This window comes from Myodes glareolus, chromosome 9, assembly GCF_982192425.1.
Source record: "Myodes glareolus chromosome 9, mMyoGla1.1, whole genome shotgun sequence".
Lineage (NCBI taxonomy): Eukaryota > Metazoa > Chordata > Mammalia > Rodentia > Cricetidae > Myodes > Myodes glareolus.
In genome coordinates, this window is record NC_142034.1 from 47617792 (window position 1) to 47635113 (window position 17322).

Below are 17322 nucleotides of genomic sequence, written 5' to 3' on the forward strand. Positions count from 1 at the left end.
ATGCCAACTCATACAGAGCTGGGCATAGTTGTGAAAGCTTTTAATCAAGGACTCAGGAGATAAAGGCAGCCAGATCTCTATGAGTTCAAGGACAACCTGGTCTACAGAGTGAGTTCCAGGACAATCGGAGCTACATAGTGAGACTATGTCTGGAAAAAACAAAACAAAAACCACACAAAATTTAAAATAAACAGAAAGTTTAGAGAACATCCACAGTAGTAAGAAATCACTTTAAATAACAGTGATTCATCAACTCATGATATCCCCAAGTTGTGTAAGACAAAGAACATGCACAATACTATACAAAAATCTGAAGTGTAGCCTGGCGGTGGTGGTGCACACCTTTAATCCCAGCACTCAGGAGGCAAAGGCAGGCGGAGATCCGAGTTCCAACTTGTTCTACAGATGAGTGCGACAGCACAGGACTAAACAGAGAATGCTATCTCAAAAACAAACAAATCTGAAATGTACAAAAACAACATCCCGGGGCTGGAGAGATGACTCAGTGGTTAAGAGCATTGCCTGCTCTTCCAAAGGTCCTGAGTTCAATTCCCGGCAACCACATGGTGGCTCACAACCATCTGTAATGAGGTCTGGTGCCCTCTTCTGGCCTGCAGACATACACACAGATAGGATATTGTATACATAATAAATAAATAAATATTTTTTAAAAAAAAACAACAACATCCCTTTATTTTGGAGGAGAGACAGTGTCGTGTAACTGCAAATTACATGTAGCTGATGCTGACCTTCAACTCCAAATTATCCAGTTTTTGTCTTTAGGAGCACTGGGATTATGGTGTATAGGACCCCCACCTGTGATGAGCATTCCTTGTAAAGGAAGGCAGAGGTGGACATGACTGCACACAAAATGAGGACCTCTGTGAATTCCAGGTCAACATAGTGAGACCGTGCCTCTAAACAAATAAATGGATGGGTGAATAAATAAGTAATTGTTTGTTCCCTTATCCTTCCCTATCAGTTTGTTCTTAGAAATGAGCTTTGGAGTTGGGCAGTACTGGTGCATGTCTTTAGTCCTAGCACTAGGGAGGCAGAGACAGGAGGATCTCTGTAAGTTCAAGCTCAGCCTAGTCTACAAGAGCTAGTTCTACAAGGGTTGTTACTCTGTCTCGAAAAAGCAGAAAGAAAGAAATGAGGCTTTGGTGTTTTAAACAGTTCTCAAGTCAATGACTCAAAACAGATATATTTCTGGTATTTCAGTATTCAAGAATGACCCAAGTGACCATGGGGGGGCCCACAAGCCACACTCCACAGAGCCAATTAATTTCTTCTTTTTTAAAAGATAAAGACTCGGGAGGGTATTGAGAGGAGGGGAGGAAGTGGAAAGAGTGTTTTCAGGTACCTGAATAAACAAGTCTAAAAGATAAAGACTCACCAGGCAATGGTGGCACACGCCTTTAATTCTAACACTTGGGAGGCAGAGGCAGGCAGATCTCAGTGAGTTTGAGGCCAACCTGGTCTACAAAATGAGTTCCAGGGTAGCCAGGACTGCTACACAGAGAAACCCTGTCTCGAAAACCAACCCCCCTCCCGCAACCTTGTGCACGTGCGCGCGCGCACACACACACACACACACACACACACACATCTCAATGTAACTCTGGTTGGCCAAGAACTCTGAGATCTGCCTGCATCTGCCTCCTCAGTGCTGGAACTGAAAATAGGTGTCATTCCACTTGGCTAATTTCTCTTCTTCAGACAGGATTTCATAGTTCAGGCTAGCCTGGAACTTGAGAGCCTCTTCCCCTATCTACTAAGTGTAGTTTAAAGGGATATGCCACCATACTAAGCGCCACTGAGCGATCCAAGCAAGATGAAGATTAGAAAATGGCAAAAAAAAAAAGCACTACCACATAAGGCAAATATGATAGAGCACTCCCCAACACTCTTGAGGCAGAGACAGGAGAGTCTCTGTGAGTTCAAAGCCAGCCTGGTCTATACAGTGAATTCTAGGACAGTCAGGACTCTTTAGAGACTCGGGGGGGGGGGGGGGGAACGAGGGGAGAGATTGAGAGATTAAACATATTAAAGTGAACAGAGCAAGTCTCAAGCTTTGATATTTCCTACACAGACCCCTAAATGATTCTGTTCTTGAAACAAGCTTCTCATCCTCTTCCAAGGCCATTAAATATCTACATAAATTGATTTCAATTCCCTACAGGGAGAGTGAAAGATACTTTTGGCACTAGATTCTAGGACAGTAATAAGAAGGAAGGTCAGTGAAAATGCCCATCGTTTATATCTAAGTACCCAGAACTCAGGATTCCAATGCATTCTCACTACACCCAGTATCTGACTTTTGGTCACTTCTCTAGAACCACTTCTGCTACACAAACCAGGCTGAATCACTGCAGTCAGTATAGGAGTTTCCTTTGACTGCCTTCTCTCCTCTCCCTTTCTACTGAATCCCTTCCTCATGCCAAATCACAAGAGTGCTTCCTATTTTATTTCCTTTCCTCCTTTAGAGACTAAAAGGAGACATAATAAATAGTCACTAAATGGCTTGTGTACACTCCTATGTTCAATAATCAACAATACCAGGCTTTGGTCAAAAGTCCTCAGCAATCAAATCTCAAATATGACTTAATATTAACTTGTCATTTATTTGGAAGCTACAATCATATATAAACTTCCAAATCCTTTCTAAAAATGACTTTTAGAAACAAACCAAAAAGCTTCCCCCATACCTCCTTTTTTTGGGGAGAGGGGGGGTGTTATCACATTCACACAAAGCCTAAATCCCCACAAACAGTCTTCAAATGTAATTTCATGTTTCCTCCCAAGGACACTAGATTAAGAGACACTTCTTTGGGGAGGTAAGGAGAAACTTCCAGAACCAGCAAACTATCCTGGCTATAGACACTAAAAATGAAGGTTGACCTTGAGCTGAGTTTGTACTCTCCCCATCCCACCTCCTCCCACTCCCAACAGGAGCCTAGAGCAGTACAAACAGCAACTTAAATCTGTAAGACAAAATTTAGTTCAGTAGCTTTCCTAAATTGGAGGTTTGGAGGTCTTCTGTTCTATTTTCCAAACACTGGAACAGTGATCTCCAACAAGACTAGTTCAAAAGCTGTGACAGGACAAAGGGGCACTCAAGGAGAAGGGTCTGATCTAACTTTTGGAAAACAAGTGGCTTAAGTAATTTGGAAAAAAATGGGAGAGATCACAGCACTTAGTTCCAATCATGTCTCATCCCACCCTAGCCCCCAAACATCAGAATCACAAGAACCTGCCTGCCTTAGTGCACATGCCCTTAATCTGAGCACTAGGGAAGCAGACTGGAAGTGGATGTTGGTGAGTTCAAGGCGAACCTGGTCTACATACTGAGTGAGGTTTCCAGACAGCGACACAGTGAGACCCTACCTCAAAAATAAATGAGTAAATAAATCACAGGAACAGTATATGCTATTTGTCACTTTTAAAATATTAGTTCGATGAATATTGCCTAACTCAAGTATCTAGGAACAAAATTAGGGGAAGAAAGGCATAAAAATATATAAACTGCCTACAACTACTAAACACAATGGATATTTCGATGAAATACAAAAAAAAACTCAAATTAGCACGAGCTAAGGATACAGATTACTGACAAAGAGCACTGACCTAGCATGTACAAGGGTTTGGGTTACAGTACCCGAGGGTGAGGGGGTGTCAGAATGAACAAAGAGTAATTATTAAAATGTGTACATAAAACCACTTGCTTAAAATGGATTAGAGAGTTAGAATGTATCGAAATACTTGAGCACTTGCTTTGCATGCATGCCACCCTGGGTTCGAATCCCAGTCTTGCAACAATGAAGTCATAAAATAGAAAAAAAAAAAAGAGACGATCTCCTAATTCAAAATTCCCAAGTCTCAACCGAGTGCTCAAAATAGGTTAAGATCCCCAAACCAAGCAACACGCATTTTACTTGAATTAACTATTTTTCAACAGGTCTTGCCATGTGTCATAATGCTGAGTGTGAATGGCAAAGTCATCTCTACAAACGAGTAGACTGAGGCACGGGCACTATAAAGGGCACTCAGTAAGTACTAAAGAGTCCTAGCAAGCTCAGTCTCCTGTAGTAGTCTTCCCATTAGAACTCGATGCTTCTGAGGGTTGAAAAAACAAAAAAACAAACAAATAAACAAAGAAAACGCAGGAACTTTGGGGTATCGTGAGTGAGAACAAAACGTTGCATGAGTGAGGTCCTACACCTCCCCGGAAGGAGGCGAGGCAGAAAAGCCCCAAAGCCCTCAACTCCGAGGTGCGCCGGCCTACGGGAAGAAATCCAATCGCAGCATCTCCGCCTGCCTCCACCCAAGGATGATCCGCAGTGATTTCCACACACTCCGCCCTCACCAAAGACGACTCCCCACCACCAGCCCAAAGTAGCTGTCCGCTCCCGAGGCTTCTCCTTTGTGAGGCTCCACGGCCGCCGCCCCACACTGGGCCTCCGGGGAAAAGCCACCGCCCCCACCCGCCATATTTCCCTGAAAGGCGCCCGCGCTACAGTTCCCTGGATTCCGCCCTCTCCCGAGCGGCCGGTGCTGCTCCTCACATCACCCCACCCGATTGTCCTCCACATCCCGCCGCGGTCCCCAAAGCTCCCGTGGGGATTGCGCGCCGGGACAAGGCACCCGCCATCTCCTCCCCCCTCCCCCGCCCGGGGACTCGCCCTCCCCCTTCAGCCGCCATTTTACAACCAACTCCTCCACCCTCCACCCCGGCCTGCTGGCTGGCGAGCGTCTGCAAGCTAAGGACACCGGAGGGGTCAAATCCCTGCGCCCAGAGACTCCCACCGCCCCGGGAGCCCGCAAGCCATTTCCCGCTTCCCGACCCACGTCCCGAGCCAGGCTCGGAGACGATGCCGCCATTTTGTCTCCGGTTCCCGGCCTCTGTGGGCGGCGGCGGAGGGTCCGAGACTTCCAGCCCCCCGACACCCCCCCAACTCACCGTCGTATCGCTCGGCCTGCTCTGCCAGCTTCGCCTGGTACACCAGATCCTCCCGATCATCCATAGCGGCAGCGGCTCCGGCAGGGTCTGCGCGACGGATGGAAGCGGATAGCGTCTCCGACTCTCAGCTTCTCGCTCCGCGTCCGAGCAGTAAAAATGGCGGCGCCTCAATCCGGGACTTCCGCCTGCGCACGCGGACAACTGCTCAGCTCTATGGCAACCGCTCCCTGGCAACTGGCGCGGCGGGGCGGGTCCGGGAGTTCGGCGCCAGAAAAGGCTGGAATCAGCACGCCTGACGCCCCTCCTCCGTCGGTTCAGCGGGCGGCCCAGCAGCAAGGCGGGAACTGCGACTGGGAAGAAGAACGGCCCCGGAGAGCCCGAGAAGCTGGAGGCAAGGTCGGCCTAGGCTGGGCTAGTAGCCTGCTCGGTGACACAGAGCGAGAGACTTCATGGGTTCTTGCAACCTCAGGCCACTTACTGTGCACGCTTTTCCCATCCGTACGCCTCTTTCAAGTCCTTTTAACCTCTATGTAAAGAATTGACAGGTGAACAAGGGAGGGCTTCGGTTTTCACGCATCATCTTTTCTCTTGCTCACACACTGTAAGTTTTTCTTCTCCCCTTGAGCCGTATTTTATCACTTTGGTCCATCATAGATAGGATTTTGTTAAAAGTCCCTGGTTTTAGCTGCACTTGGAAGGCATTGGCAGGCAGCTTTCTATAAGTACTCGAGGCCAGCCTGGTCTACACAGTTCCAGGACAGCCAAGGCTACTCAGAGAAACCCTGCCTCTAAAAAACAAAGCAAAAAGTTCCTGGTTTTGTCTTAGGGGCACATGCCTTTAATCTTAGCATTAAGGAAGCAAAGGGATCTCTGAGTTTGCGAACAGCCTGATCTACAAAACGAATTTCAGGTTAGCCAGGGCTACACTGTGAGACACACACACCCCCCCATCTCAAAAGGAAAAAGAAGTGTGTGTGTGAGAAAGAGATGGGGGGAGGGTGAGAAGTGTTTTTCCTAAACATGCATGTGGTACATATCCCCCCTCCCCACCTGTACTATAGAGGCAGAGGCTGAAGCAGGTTGGATTAAGTATAAGGCACTTGAAGCCAAACCATGCTACATAGGGAAACCCTGACTCAAGGGGAAAGGGAAAAAGAAACTGGCATGCCTAGTTTGGAGTGCAAGGTGCACCAGAGGGGTCATAAGAGCAAACTGACATTAAATAGCTAGAAATAAATAATCCTCAATGGCAATGGCCATCATATTCTGCTTCCCAGTGGATTTTCAATACCTTAATATCTGTCACTGAGCCATGGAGGAAAAGGGCCTCAAAATAAGTATGAAATATAAAGGTTGGGACTGGTGAGATGGCTCAGAGGTTAAGAGCACTGACTATTCTTCCAGAGGTCCTGAGTTCAGTTCCCAGCAATCACATGATGGCTCACAGCCATCTATGAGATCTGGTGCCCTCTTCTGGCCTGTAGGCATATATGCAGACAGAACACTGTATACATAATAAATAAACCTTTAAAAAAGAAATATAAAGGTTAGAATTGACTGGACAGTTGGTGATGCACACCTTTAATCCCAGCACTCTGGAGGCAGAGGCAGGAGGATCTCTCTGAATTCTCAGCCAGCCTGGTCTACAAAGCGAGTTCCAGGACAGGCAAATTTGTTACACAGAGCAAACCTGTCTTGAAGAGAAAAAAAAAGATTGTAATCAAATTATGATAGGGCTGAGGTCACAAGCCACGAGGTATGTATTTTAGTCTGTGAACAGAAGGGAAATATTAGCCGGTTGTGGTGGCGCACGCCAGTAGGATTTGTTGAAGGAGGCAGAGGCAGGAGGATCACGAGTTCGAGGCCAGCCCGGGCTACACATATTAAAAAAAGGGGGGGGGGATAATATTATTTTGTTGTTGTCCAAGCGCTGGGGACTGACCCCAGTGCCTCCAGCATGTGCTTTACCACTGAGTTATAGTCCTGTTCAGGTGAGCTCTATTTTGCCGATTCCAAGTGGAAGGTGAAATAATCATGATTAGACTTAGGAAGAGTGTTGCATATTTGCAGAAATGGTGATGCACACCTATAATTCCAGCACTGTAGAAACAGGCAGAGGAATGTGACACGTTCTAGGCCAACCTGGACTATAATAATGCCCTACCTCAAAACACACAGAGAAAAAGAAAACATTTCAGTAAAACAAAGCAGTAATGAACAGGAATGGTAAATTTTATCATATTACAAAATATAAGCAAAAGGTACTCTATAATAGCCCCTGGATAAGGAGGAAAGGACGAACAGGAATAGCATCACAGAAAAGCCACAAGACTTTGTAGGGGACCAGTTGCTGTAGGACAATGGTCTTGTATCTTGTAAAGATTTGTCACTTGGGGGGCTGGAGAGATGGCTCAGAGGTTAAGAGCATTGCCTGCTCTTCCAAAGGTCCTGAGTTCAATTCCCAGCAACCACATGGTGGCTCACAACCATCTGTAATGGGGTTTGGTGCCCTCTTCTGGCCTACAGGCATACACACAGACAGAATATTGTATACATAATAAATCAATAAATATTTAAAAAAAAAAAAAAGATTTGTCACTTGTATTGGTTTAATAAAATGTAGATTGGCTAGTAGCCAGGCAGGAAGTATAGGCAGGGCCACCAGAACAGGAGAATTCTGGGAAAAGAAAAGGCAGAGTCTTCAGTCATTACTCAGATGCAGAGGAAGCAAGATGAGAACACCTCACTGATAAAAGGTACCAAGCCATGTAGCTAACACAGACAAGAATTATGGGTTAATACAAGATGTGTTAGTTAATAAGAAGCCTGAGCTATTAGGCCAACCAAATTATAACTAATGTAGGCCTCTGTGTGTTCGGGACTGAACAGCTGAGGGACAAGGTAGGACAGAAACTTCTGTCAACAACCAGCTATGGGAAATAATGCAAAAGTTGACTTCCCATCTTTCCACCCTGTCATGGGAAAGAGGAACAGTACCAATAACAACAACAACAAAAAAATAGAAATACAGAGCTGAATATGGTAACTCACACTTAGAATCACTGCCCTGAGAGACTGAGGCAGGGGGGTTGCCATGACCTTGAAGCCAGCCTTGGTTACATAGTTCCAGTTCCAGGCCAACTTGGGCAAGAAAGTAACACTCTGTCTAAAAAGCAAACAAGCAGGCAACAGGTGGTGGCACACACCTCTAATCCCAGCACTAGGAAGGCAGAGGCAGGTGGATCTCTGAGTTCCAAACCAGCCTGGTCTACAAAGCAAGTTCCAGAACAGCCAGGGCTTCATAGTGAAACCCTGTCTCAAAAAAATACAAATAATAATAATAATGAAGAGCAGAAATTTAAGGAGAGTTGCTGACTGATAGAATACAGAGAAAAACATTAGTTCTGTTAGGCCATGACGTTTTGAGGTTCCCCAAAGATTACACTGGTAGAATGACAAGTATGGAATTAAAAAGGAGGACTGATAAACCTGGTGTGGTGGTACATACCTGCAATCCCATCACTGAAGACAACGAGGCAGGAAGATTGGGAGTTTGAGGCCACCCTCAGCTACACATCAAGCATAAACCCTCCCTGGGTATCACAAGGTGTATTTTCCTAGCAATCAAGATATTAAGAGTATTATATCACTTAGGCAACTGTGTTTCACTTGCTGTAGTCAGGTTGGTTTTTTTTTTAAGATTTATTTATTGTAACTATGTTTATAGTGGTTTTGCCTGTATGTAGGTATGCATCATGTATGTCTAGGGTCCTTGGAGACCAGAAGGGAGCTTCCTTGGATCCTGTGGTAACAGATGGTTGAGAGACACCATATTGTGCTGCGAACTGAACCCAGGTTCCCTACAGGAGCAACCAGTGCTCTTAATTGCTGCGCATCTCTCCAACCCCTGTAAATAGTCTTCAAAAGTTGGAAAAAAGCAAGTTCTACAAAATGTAATTTTAAACTATTCCAATTAGGCTGGGGGGAGACAGGGAGTTTGACAAAAACAGGTAAACACTCCCTGAGTTACATGAAACTGTCTCCAAACAGAAAGGGCAAGGAGAGGTGTGGCAGGCAAACTGCACCCCAAGAGGCTCTCCACATGCCCATAATCCCAGCCCTTCGGGAAGCTGGGGATCACTTGAGTGTAGAGTTCCAGGCTAACCTACAAAACACAGACCCTTCCTCAAAAAGAAGAGCAGCGAGGCTCTAAAGAAGGGGCCAACAGGATGGCTCAGTGGGTACAGAACTTTGGGGACAAGAGAACCAGAAGTCAATTCTCAGATTCCACAGGGTATCATTAGATAATGAATAGATGAATAAAATTCAAAAAAGATAGTTGGAGGCCAGTTTGGTCTACATGGAGAAAATGTGTGTTTGGGTCTTACTATGTAGTTCTGTATAGAATGATCTGTAGTTCACAATGTGGACCAGGCTGACCTCAGACTCAGAGATGGCCCCTGACTCTGCCTCCTGAGTGCTGGGACTGATTGTGTGGGCCACCATGTCCAGCTGTGAAAGCAAATCTTTTCATTTTAAAGGTCTATTTTATCAATTTCTTTTGAGATAGGGTCTCACTATATAATGCTGGCTAGTCTGGCTAGTCTGAACTCAATTTGCTGACCAGATTGACCTTGAACTCACAGAATTCTGGCTGTCTTCTTTCTTTCTTTCTTCCTTCCTTCCTTCTTTCCTTCCTTCCTTCCTTCCTTCCTTTCTTTCTTTCTTTTAGCAGGGTTTCTCTGTGTAGCTTTGGAGCCTGTCCTAGAACTAGCTCTGTAGACTAGGCTGGCCTCGAACTCACATCCGCCTGCCTCTACCTCTCAAGTGCTGGGATTAAAGGTGTTCACCAAGACTGTCCCGGGCAAACTTTATTTAAACAACTAAGCCAAGTATGGTACCACAATTGTGTACTCCCAGCATTCAGGAAGCTGAGGCAGAATGATGTACAGTTTGAAGCCAGTTTGTATTAATCTTGAAAAGGCCCCCATACATATTTCTTTTATTGGTTGTTTGTTTTGTTTTGTTGAGATATTTCTTTTTAAAAATAGAGTGGGTGACTGAAGAGATGGCTCAGAGGTTAAGAGCACTGGCTGCTCTTACAGAGGTCCTAAGTTTAATTCCCGGCAACTACCGTGGTGGCTCACAACCATTTGTAATGAGATCTGATGCCCTCTTCTGGCCTGCAGGCATACATTCAGGCAGAATATTGTATACACAATAAACAAATAAATAAATAAATAAAATCACAGTGTCATTTTTAAAAAAAATAGAGTTTGGAGCCAGGTGGTGATGATGCACACTTGTAATCCCAGCACTTGGGGCAGACTAGGTGGATCTCTGAGTTCAAGGCCAGCCTGGTCTACAGAGTGAGTTCCAGGATAGCCAGAGCTACACAGAGAAACCCTGTTTTGAAAAACAAAGACAAACAAACAAAAACTAGAGCTTGAGGTGTAATTTAACAAAAGAAAGCTTGTCCAGCATGCACAAGGTCCTGGGTTCAATCTTCAGGAAAGCAAAGAGGTTTTGATTTTTTAGGAAGATAGATTTTCAGCTGAGTATAGGGGGCTTATGTCTTTAATCCTAAAACACTAGGAGGCAGAAGCAGGAGGATATCCCATGAGTTTGTGTCAGAGTAGTCTACATGGTGAGTTCCAGAACAGCCAGAGCTGTGTAGAGAGATCCTGCCTATAGATAGATAGATAGATAGATAGATAGATAGATAGATAGATAGATAGATAGATAGATAGAATGTTATCTTTAATCCTAGTACTGAAGAAGTAGAGGCAGGAAACTGTTCCAAATACAAAACCAGCCTGGTTTACAAATCTAGGACAGCCAACACATGGTCAGGCTATATCTAAAAGTAAACAAACAAAAAGTCTTAAGTACAGTCGTCACATAATTATGTAAGATACATTTTAAACTTCCTAAATCATCTTTGAAAGAGATGGCAGCACTGACAATTGGTAAACATCTTTTGGAAAATGAGATGCTGAGATGTAGCAATCACAGTGACTCAGTAATCCTACTCCTGGGAATCTGTGCTAAAAATAACCCAGTTGAATCGAAAGACTCATGGAGATAACTTGGTAAGATTTTCCAATTGCTGCTGTAACTACCACCAACTGTGAGGCACAAAACAACTCATGTTTATCACTAAGTTCTGGGAGGGGATTAAAAACACTGCCAAAGGTGGGGTTCATTCTGGAGACTCTGGGGAAGAACCTCTTCCTTTCACTCTTTAAATTTGGCCTTCAATGCTGGTCTTCCTTTATCTTCTGGGCATCTTATGGCACATCTAATACCATAATACCATTGGTTTTCTTGGGGATTTTTTGTGGTTTATTTTTTGAGTCAGGGTCTCATTATGTAGTTCTGTCTGTCCTAGAACTTAGTGTGTAGACCACACTGGCCTTGAAGTCACAGAGATGCACCTGTCTCTGCCTCCTGAGTGCTGGGATTAAAGGCATGGCCCACTACACCTGGATTCATTAGTTTAGTTTATTTATGTATTTACATATTCAGTTATACATTCTTTTTTTGTTTTTCGAATCATGGTTTCCCTGTCCAGCCTTGGCTGTCTTGGAACTTGCTTCGAAGACCAGGAGGCTGGCATTGAACTCAGTGATCCAATGGCCTCAACCTCCCAAGTGCTGGTGTACCAACACTGCCTGGCCTTACATTTTTTGTTTGTTTGCTTAATTAGTCAGGGTGACTCTATGTAGTGCAAGCTGACCTGGAACTATGTAGACCAGATGGCCTCAAACCCAGAAATCTACCTGCCTCTACATTAAGGCATGAGTCACCACGCTCAGCTTAAATTGTTTTTTTTTTTCCCCAAGACACGGTTTCTCTGTGTAGCTGAAGTTGAGATTCACCTGTCTCTATCTTCTGAGTGCTGGGATTAAGTGCGTATGCCATTACTACCTGCTTAAAGGATTTATTTTTTAATTATGTGTTTGTGTGATAGGTGTGTGTATATGTGATCATAGGTGCCCAAAGAAGTCAGTTGCACTGGAGCTGTTGTGAACCACCTGATGTGGGTATGGGGAACTGAACTCAGGTCCTCTGGAAGAGAAGTATATGCTCTACCACTGAGTCCTGTCTCCGGCCCCTATTAAATTTTACATTTTATTAGAGTGTATGGGATGGACTTGCAGCATTGAATGTGGCCCAAGAACACCTTGCTGGAGTTAGTTCTCTTTTTACACTTTGTGTTCCCAGAACTAGAATTCATGTCACAGCCAGGTATGGTAGTGCACACCTTTAATCCCAGTACTCCAGAGGCAGAGACAGGTGATCTCTGTGAGTTTGAGGCCAGCCAGACACAAGGTGCAAGACTGTCTCTAAATGGAGAGACAGCTAAAGAAAGCCCTCAGTAGTTAAGTAGCTATCTGTTCTTTTGAGGACCTGGGTTCACTTCCCAACACTCACATGATGGCTTATTAAAACCATCACTAACTTGAATTTCAGGGTATTCAATGCCCTCTTCTTGTTTCCAAGGGCAATGAATGCATATATATGCATTGTATACACATACATACACACAGGTAACACATTCATACACATAAAAGTTTAAAAAAATTGCACCCAGTTAGAAAGTGGTTGGTTACTCCCATAGCAGTGATGCCACTATTGCAGGAGTGGGTGCATTCTATCTGGCAGGTTTGTCATGTGGCACAGTCTGTGGTGGTTTGAATAGGAATGATTATCACAGACTGCCGTGTGAATGCATGACCCATAGTGAGTGGCACTATTAAGGTGTGGCCTTATTGAAGGAAGTGTGTCACTGTGGACATGGGCTTTGAAGTCTCATAAGCTCAAGTCTGGCCAGTGTGACTGTCTTTTGTTGTTGTCATTGTTGTTTTCAAAATAGGATTACTCTATGTAACAGCTCTGACTGTCCCAGAACTCACTTTGTAGACCATGCTAACCTCAAACTCCCAGAGATCCACTTTCCTGTGCCTCCAGAGTGCTGGGATTAAAGGCATGCACTACCACTGCCTTATGTGAGTTTTTTCTTCTGCTGCCTATGAATCAAGATGTAGGACTCTCATCTTCTCTAGCACCATGTCTGCCTGTACGCCATCATGTCCCACCTTTATAATGGACAAAACTCCTTAAATGGTAAGCCAGCCCCAAATAAATGGCTTCCTGATTAAGAGTTCCTGTGGTCATGGTGTTTCTTCATTGAAATAGAACCATAACTAAGATAGGGTCCATAGCTGAGTAAGACTGTTGATGACAATTGTCCCCAGCACATGCAGGATATCTTTCAGCACTATAAAAAACAGAAAAGATTTCCTTTTGATCCAGTTTCCTTTCACTGTATCCCAAATGTAAAGCTTGTCAACACCTTTCAGATTTAGTACATTTTGTAATTTATTTGTATGTGTGCATTGCACAGCATGCATGTGGAGGTTAAAGGGAAACCCAGGGGGGTTACTTCTTTCCTATGTGGGTCTGAAGGATGGAATTCAAGTTGTCAGATGTTACCTGCTAAGTCATCTTACTGGCCTTCTTGCATTGTGAATAGAAAGGTGTGACTGACCTGAGCAGTCAAAGATAATTCAGAATCCTTGGATCAACATTCAGACCACAGAAGCCACATCCCTTCCATCACTAAGATAAATCCTTAGAGGTCTCAGGGATTAGGATGTGTGCATCTTTGGGGAACATTATTCTGCCTACCCCAGTGTCACTGATATACGTTAGAGTGACCGACAATATCATGATACCCAACATGATTAACATATACTTCATTTTATCATCTAATATCCAGTCCACGGATCAAATTCATATGACTTTCTCAGGTGTTTTTTTTTTAATTATATAGTACATGTATCTTTAATTTAGATTTGAGTGTTTTGCCTGCCTTCATGTATATGTGCCTGCAGCAGAAGTCAATAAAAGGCATAGGAGTGCCTGGAACTGAAGTTAACAGATGGTTTGTGAGTTGTGTGGGATGCTGGGAATCAAACTTGGGTTCTCTGCAAGAGCAACAAGTGCTCTTAACCACTGACCCTTCTCTCCAGCCTGAATTTTTGTTGCTTTTTGATACAGGGTATTACAGTGTGGCCCTGTCTAGCCTAGAACTCACTATGTAGACCAGGTTGGTTTTGAACTCAAGAGATTCCCCGATGCCTCTGCCACCCCAGTGCTAGGATTAAAGACAGGGCCTCCTGTGTCCACATCCCAAATGGTGGAATTAACAGGGCATGCTGGTTAAAAAAACCAAGAAAACAAAAAAAACTTTAATCCCAGCATTTGAGAAGGTCTCTTATGAGTGTGAAGCTAACCTGCTAATATATATAGGACTATGTAGTGAGATCCTTGTCTTGAAACAACAAAACAAAACACCTCCCACCCAAACCCAACAATAAAATCAAACCCAAATGCTGGAATTACAGGCACTCATCATGTCCAGCTTGTGATGGGGATCTCATCCAAGACTTCTTGTGTGCTGGGCAAGCACTCTTCCATCTCAAGTATAGCCATTTCCCAAAAACAAACCGTATTTTTATGATAGGCTCACACAGGTTTATTATTCTGTAGTACTGGGGCCTGAGTTCAGAGCCTCGGACATGCAGGGCAAGCTCAGTATCACGGAGCTGCATCACTGAAGAACAGTTTACATCATACCATTCATTTTACAATACAATTCAAAGGTTTTATACTATACAACCATAGTTACAAGCTAGTTTTCAATTATTTCTAATATTTCAGAGACCTTTGTTTCCTAGATTTGGTGGTGGTTATGCGTATACTCTTAGAATTCAGGTGGTTGAGGCAGAAAGGTTAGTTACCACGACTTAAAAAAGCAAAGTTAGGCTATATAAGTATGTGGGACACCAAGAAAACTCCTAAAAATACAACCACTGAAATGTCCAGACAGCTAATTGAGTGCCGCTGCCAAGCCTAGCAACTTGAATTTGAGCCCCAGGACACACATGGCAGGAGAAAACTGATTCCTAAATTGTCCTTTGACTCCTATGCATGCCACGGAGTACGCAAACACATATGCTCACATACTCACAAAATAAAAGTTTAAAGAATACATGTAGTCAGACATGATGGCACATGCCTTTAATCCCAAGATTTGGAGGTAGAGACAGGCAGGTCTCTGAGTTTGAGGTCAGTTTGGTTTATACAACAAATTCCAGGGCACTTTAGGCTATGTAGTGAACCTACGGCTTAAAAAAAGGGATTGGGGGTGGACCTGTGAGGACTGGGAAGTGAATGCGATTGGGGTATGTTATGTGAAATTCCCAAATGATAACAATATTTGTAAAAACATTAAGAATCTAAAAAGTCAACTACCCTAATCAGTCTTTGGCATATGCCCTAAGGAATCTAAATCCTAGCACTGATACTTGCACAAGTCTGTTTATTGCCACTCCCCTTTTTCCTTTGATTTTTTTCCAGACAGGGTTTCTCTCTGTAGCCCTGGCTAAGCAGGAATTTGCCAAGTAAACCAGGCTGACCTTGAACTCAGAGATCCAACTGCCTCTGCTTCCCAAGTGCTGGGATTAAAGGTGTGCACCACCACCACCCGACTGCCACTTGAAGCAAGAAGGAATCATTCTAGGTGTCTATGAATAAATATAAAAATAAGATACATATGCACAATGGAATTTTATATAGTCATAAACAAAAACAAAATTTGGGCTGGAGTGACTAAGAAAATGTACTGTTCTTGCAGAGGACCTGAGTTTAGTTCCTAACACCTGTAAGGCAGATCATAACTGCCTGTAACTAGTTTCAATGGATTCAACACCCTCCTCGGGACACACATGGGCATCCATTCACACACACAATTTAAAATAAAAGTTTACAGGAATATGCATGAAACTGGTTATTATTGAAGTGACCCAGACTGAAGACAAATAGCACATGTTCTCGTGCAGATCCCAGCCTTTTTTCCTACCAAAACAGGGTTTCTCTGTGTAGGGCAGGCTGTCCTCAGACTCAGAGATGAGCCTGACTCTGCCTCCAGAGAAGTGCTCCATCACCACCAGCTCCCAGCCTTTGGGGTGGAGGTGGGAAAAATCAAGACAGTTTCTGTGTAGCTATCCAGCCTGTCTCTGCCTTCCCAGTGCTGGAATTAAAGGCATGTGCCACCACCTAGCATTTAATTATATGCATTTATATGGGAGCAAGTGTGGGGAAAGATTAGAAAAATAGAAAGAGGTTCATAGAAGGGAAAAAGATTTTGAGAAAAACAGTACGAGATCAGACAGCAGCTGTGCACGCCTTTAATCTCAGTGCTTAGGAGGCAGAAGCAGGTGCATCTCTTCTGAGTTCCAGGACAGAAAAGGCTACACAGAGAAATCCTGTCACACACACACACACACACACAAAAAGCAAACAAACAAAAAAAAAAGCAGCACCACTTGCTATCTGTTCACTGTTTTGGCTTCTGACCTCAATTCCATTCCTTTTCTGAACCAGGGTCTGTTTGCAGCCCTAGAATTTAGGCCTGGGTTAGAGTTGAGACTGTGTTCAACAACCAAAAACAAAAACAAAAACAAAGCAATGGAGGGCTTACTTTAATTCTAGTGGAAGAAAGCTTAAGTCATGTCCACTTGCTCTTTCTTTTTGTTTTAGCACATGACTCCTGAAAACATTTGAGGCCCTGGCTGAGATCAATTCTACCAACTCATCTTAGCATTGGGGTATGGTCACACCCACAGCTATCACACACAGATGGGATTCACTAGGATCCTGCCTTGTTACTTTCTGAGCTGCTGCCTTTAGAATCTACAATACCAAAAAATACCAAAAGACCTAAATGATAACAGAAGAGATATCTCATGTATGTAAGCCTGTTTACCACATGTGTGTGTTGCCTGAGGAAGCCAGAAGAGGGCATTAGGTGTCCTGTAACTGGAGTTAGTTTTTTGAGCTGCTACATAGATGCCGGAACTGAAACTAAGTCCTCTGCAAGGGCAGCAGGTGAAGTTAACTAACTACTGTGGCCCCTCTCTAGCCCTGAATATTTTCAATGTATTACACAATTTCCATATAGTATTTTAGAAAAAGCACATTGAACATAATCTTGTTATATGTTCATAACCTCTTGGCTCACAGGTTAAGATCACTGGCTGTTCTTTTAGAGGTCCCGAGTTCAATTCCCAGCAACTACATGGTGGCCTACAACCATCTGTAATGAGATCCTGTGCCCTCTTCTGGCCTGCAGGCATACATGCAGACAGAACACTGTATACACAATCAAAAAAAAAAAAAAAAAAACTTTAAAAGAAAAAAGATGCAAACCAATAAAGAATCATTATGTGTTTAATATAATTATCAAGTGACAAGATGACCTTCCCTTATATGGAAAGGGACACACAAAGGCT

General features: G+C 43.8%; 1 protein-coding gene across 2 annotated transcripts in view; it reads right to left on the minus strand.

Moving 5' to 3' along the window:
* Ywhae (tyrosine 3-monooxygenase/tryptophan 5-monooxygenase activation protein epsilon) overlaps positions 1 to 5133 on the minus strand; it is a 35632-nt gene extending 30499 nt beyond the window's left edge. For both annotated transcript variants that reach the window (XM_085695336.2, XM_087910304.1), the window contains exon 1: positions 4961 to 5133. In XM_085695336.2, the coding sequence (XP_085551462.1) occupies positions 4961 to 5024 (64 nt within the window). In that variant the 5' untranslated portion in view covers positions 5025 to 5133. The remainder of the gene's footprint in view (positions 1 to 4960) is intronic.
* Between the last annotated feature and the right edge of the window lie 12189 nt (positions 5134 to 17322).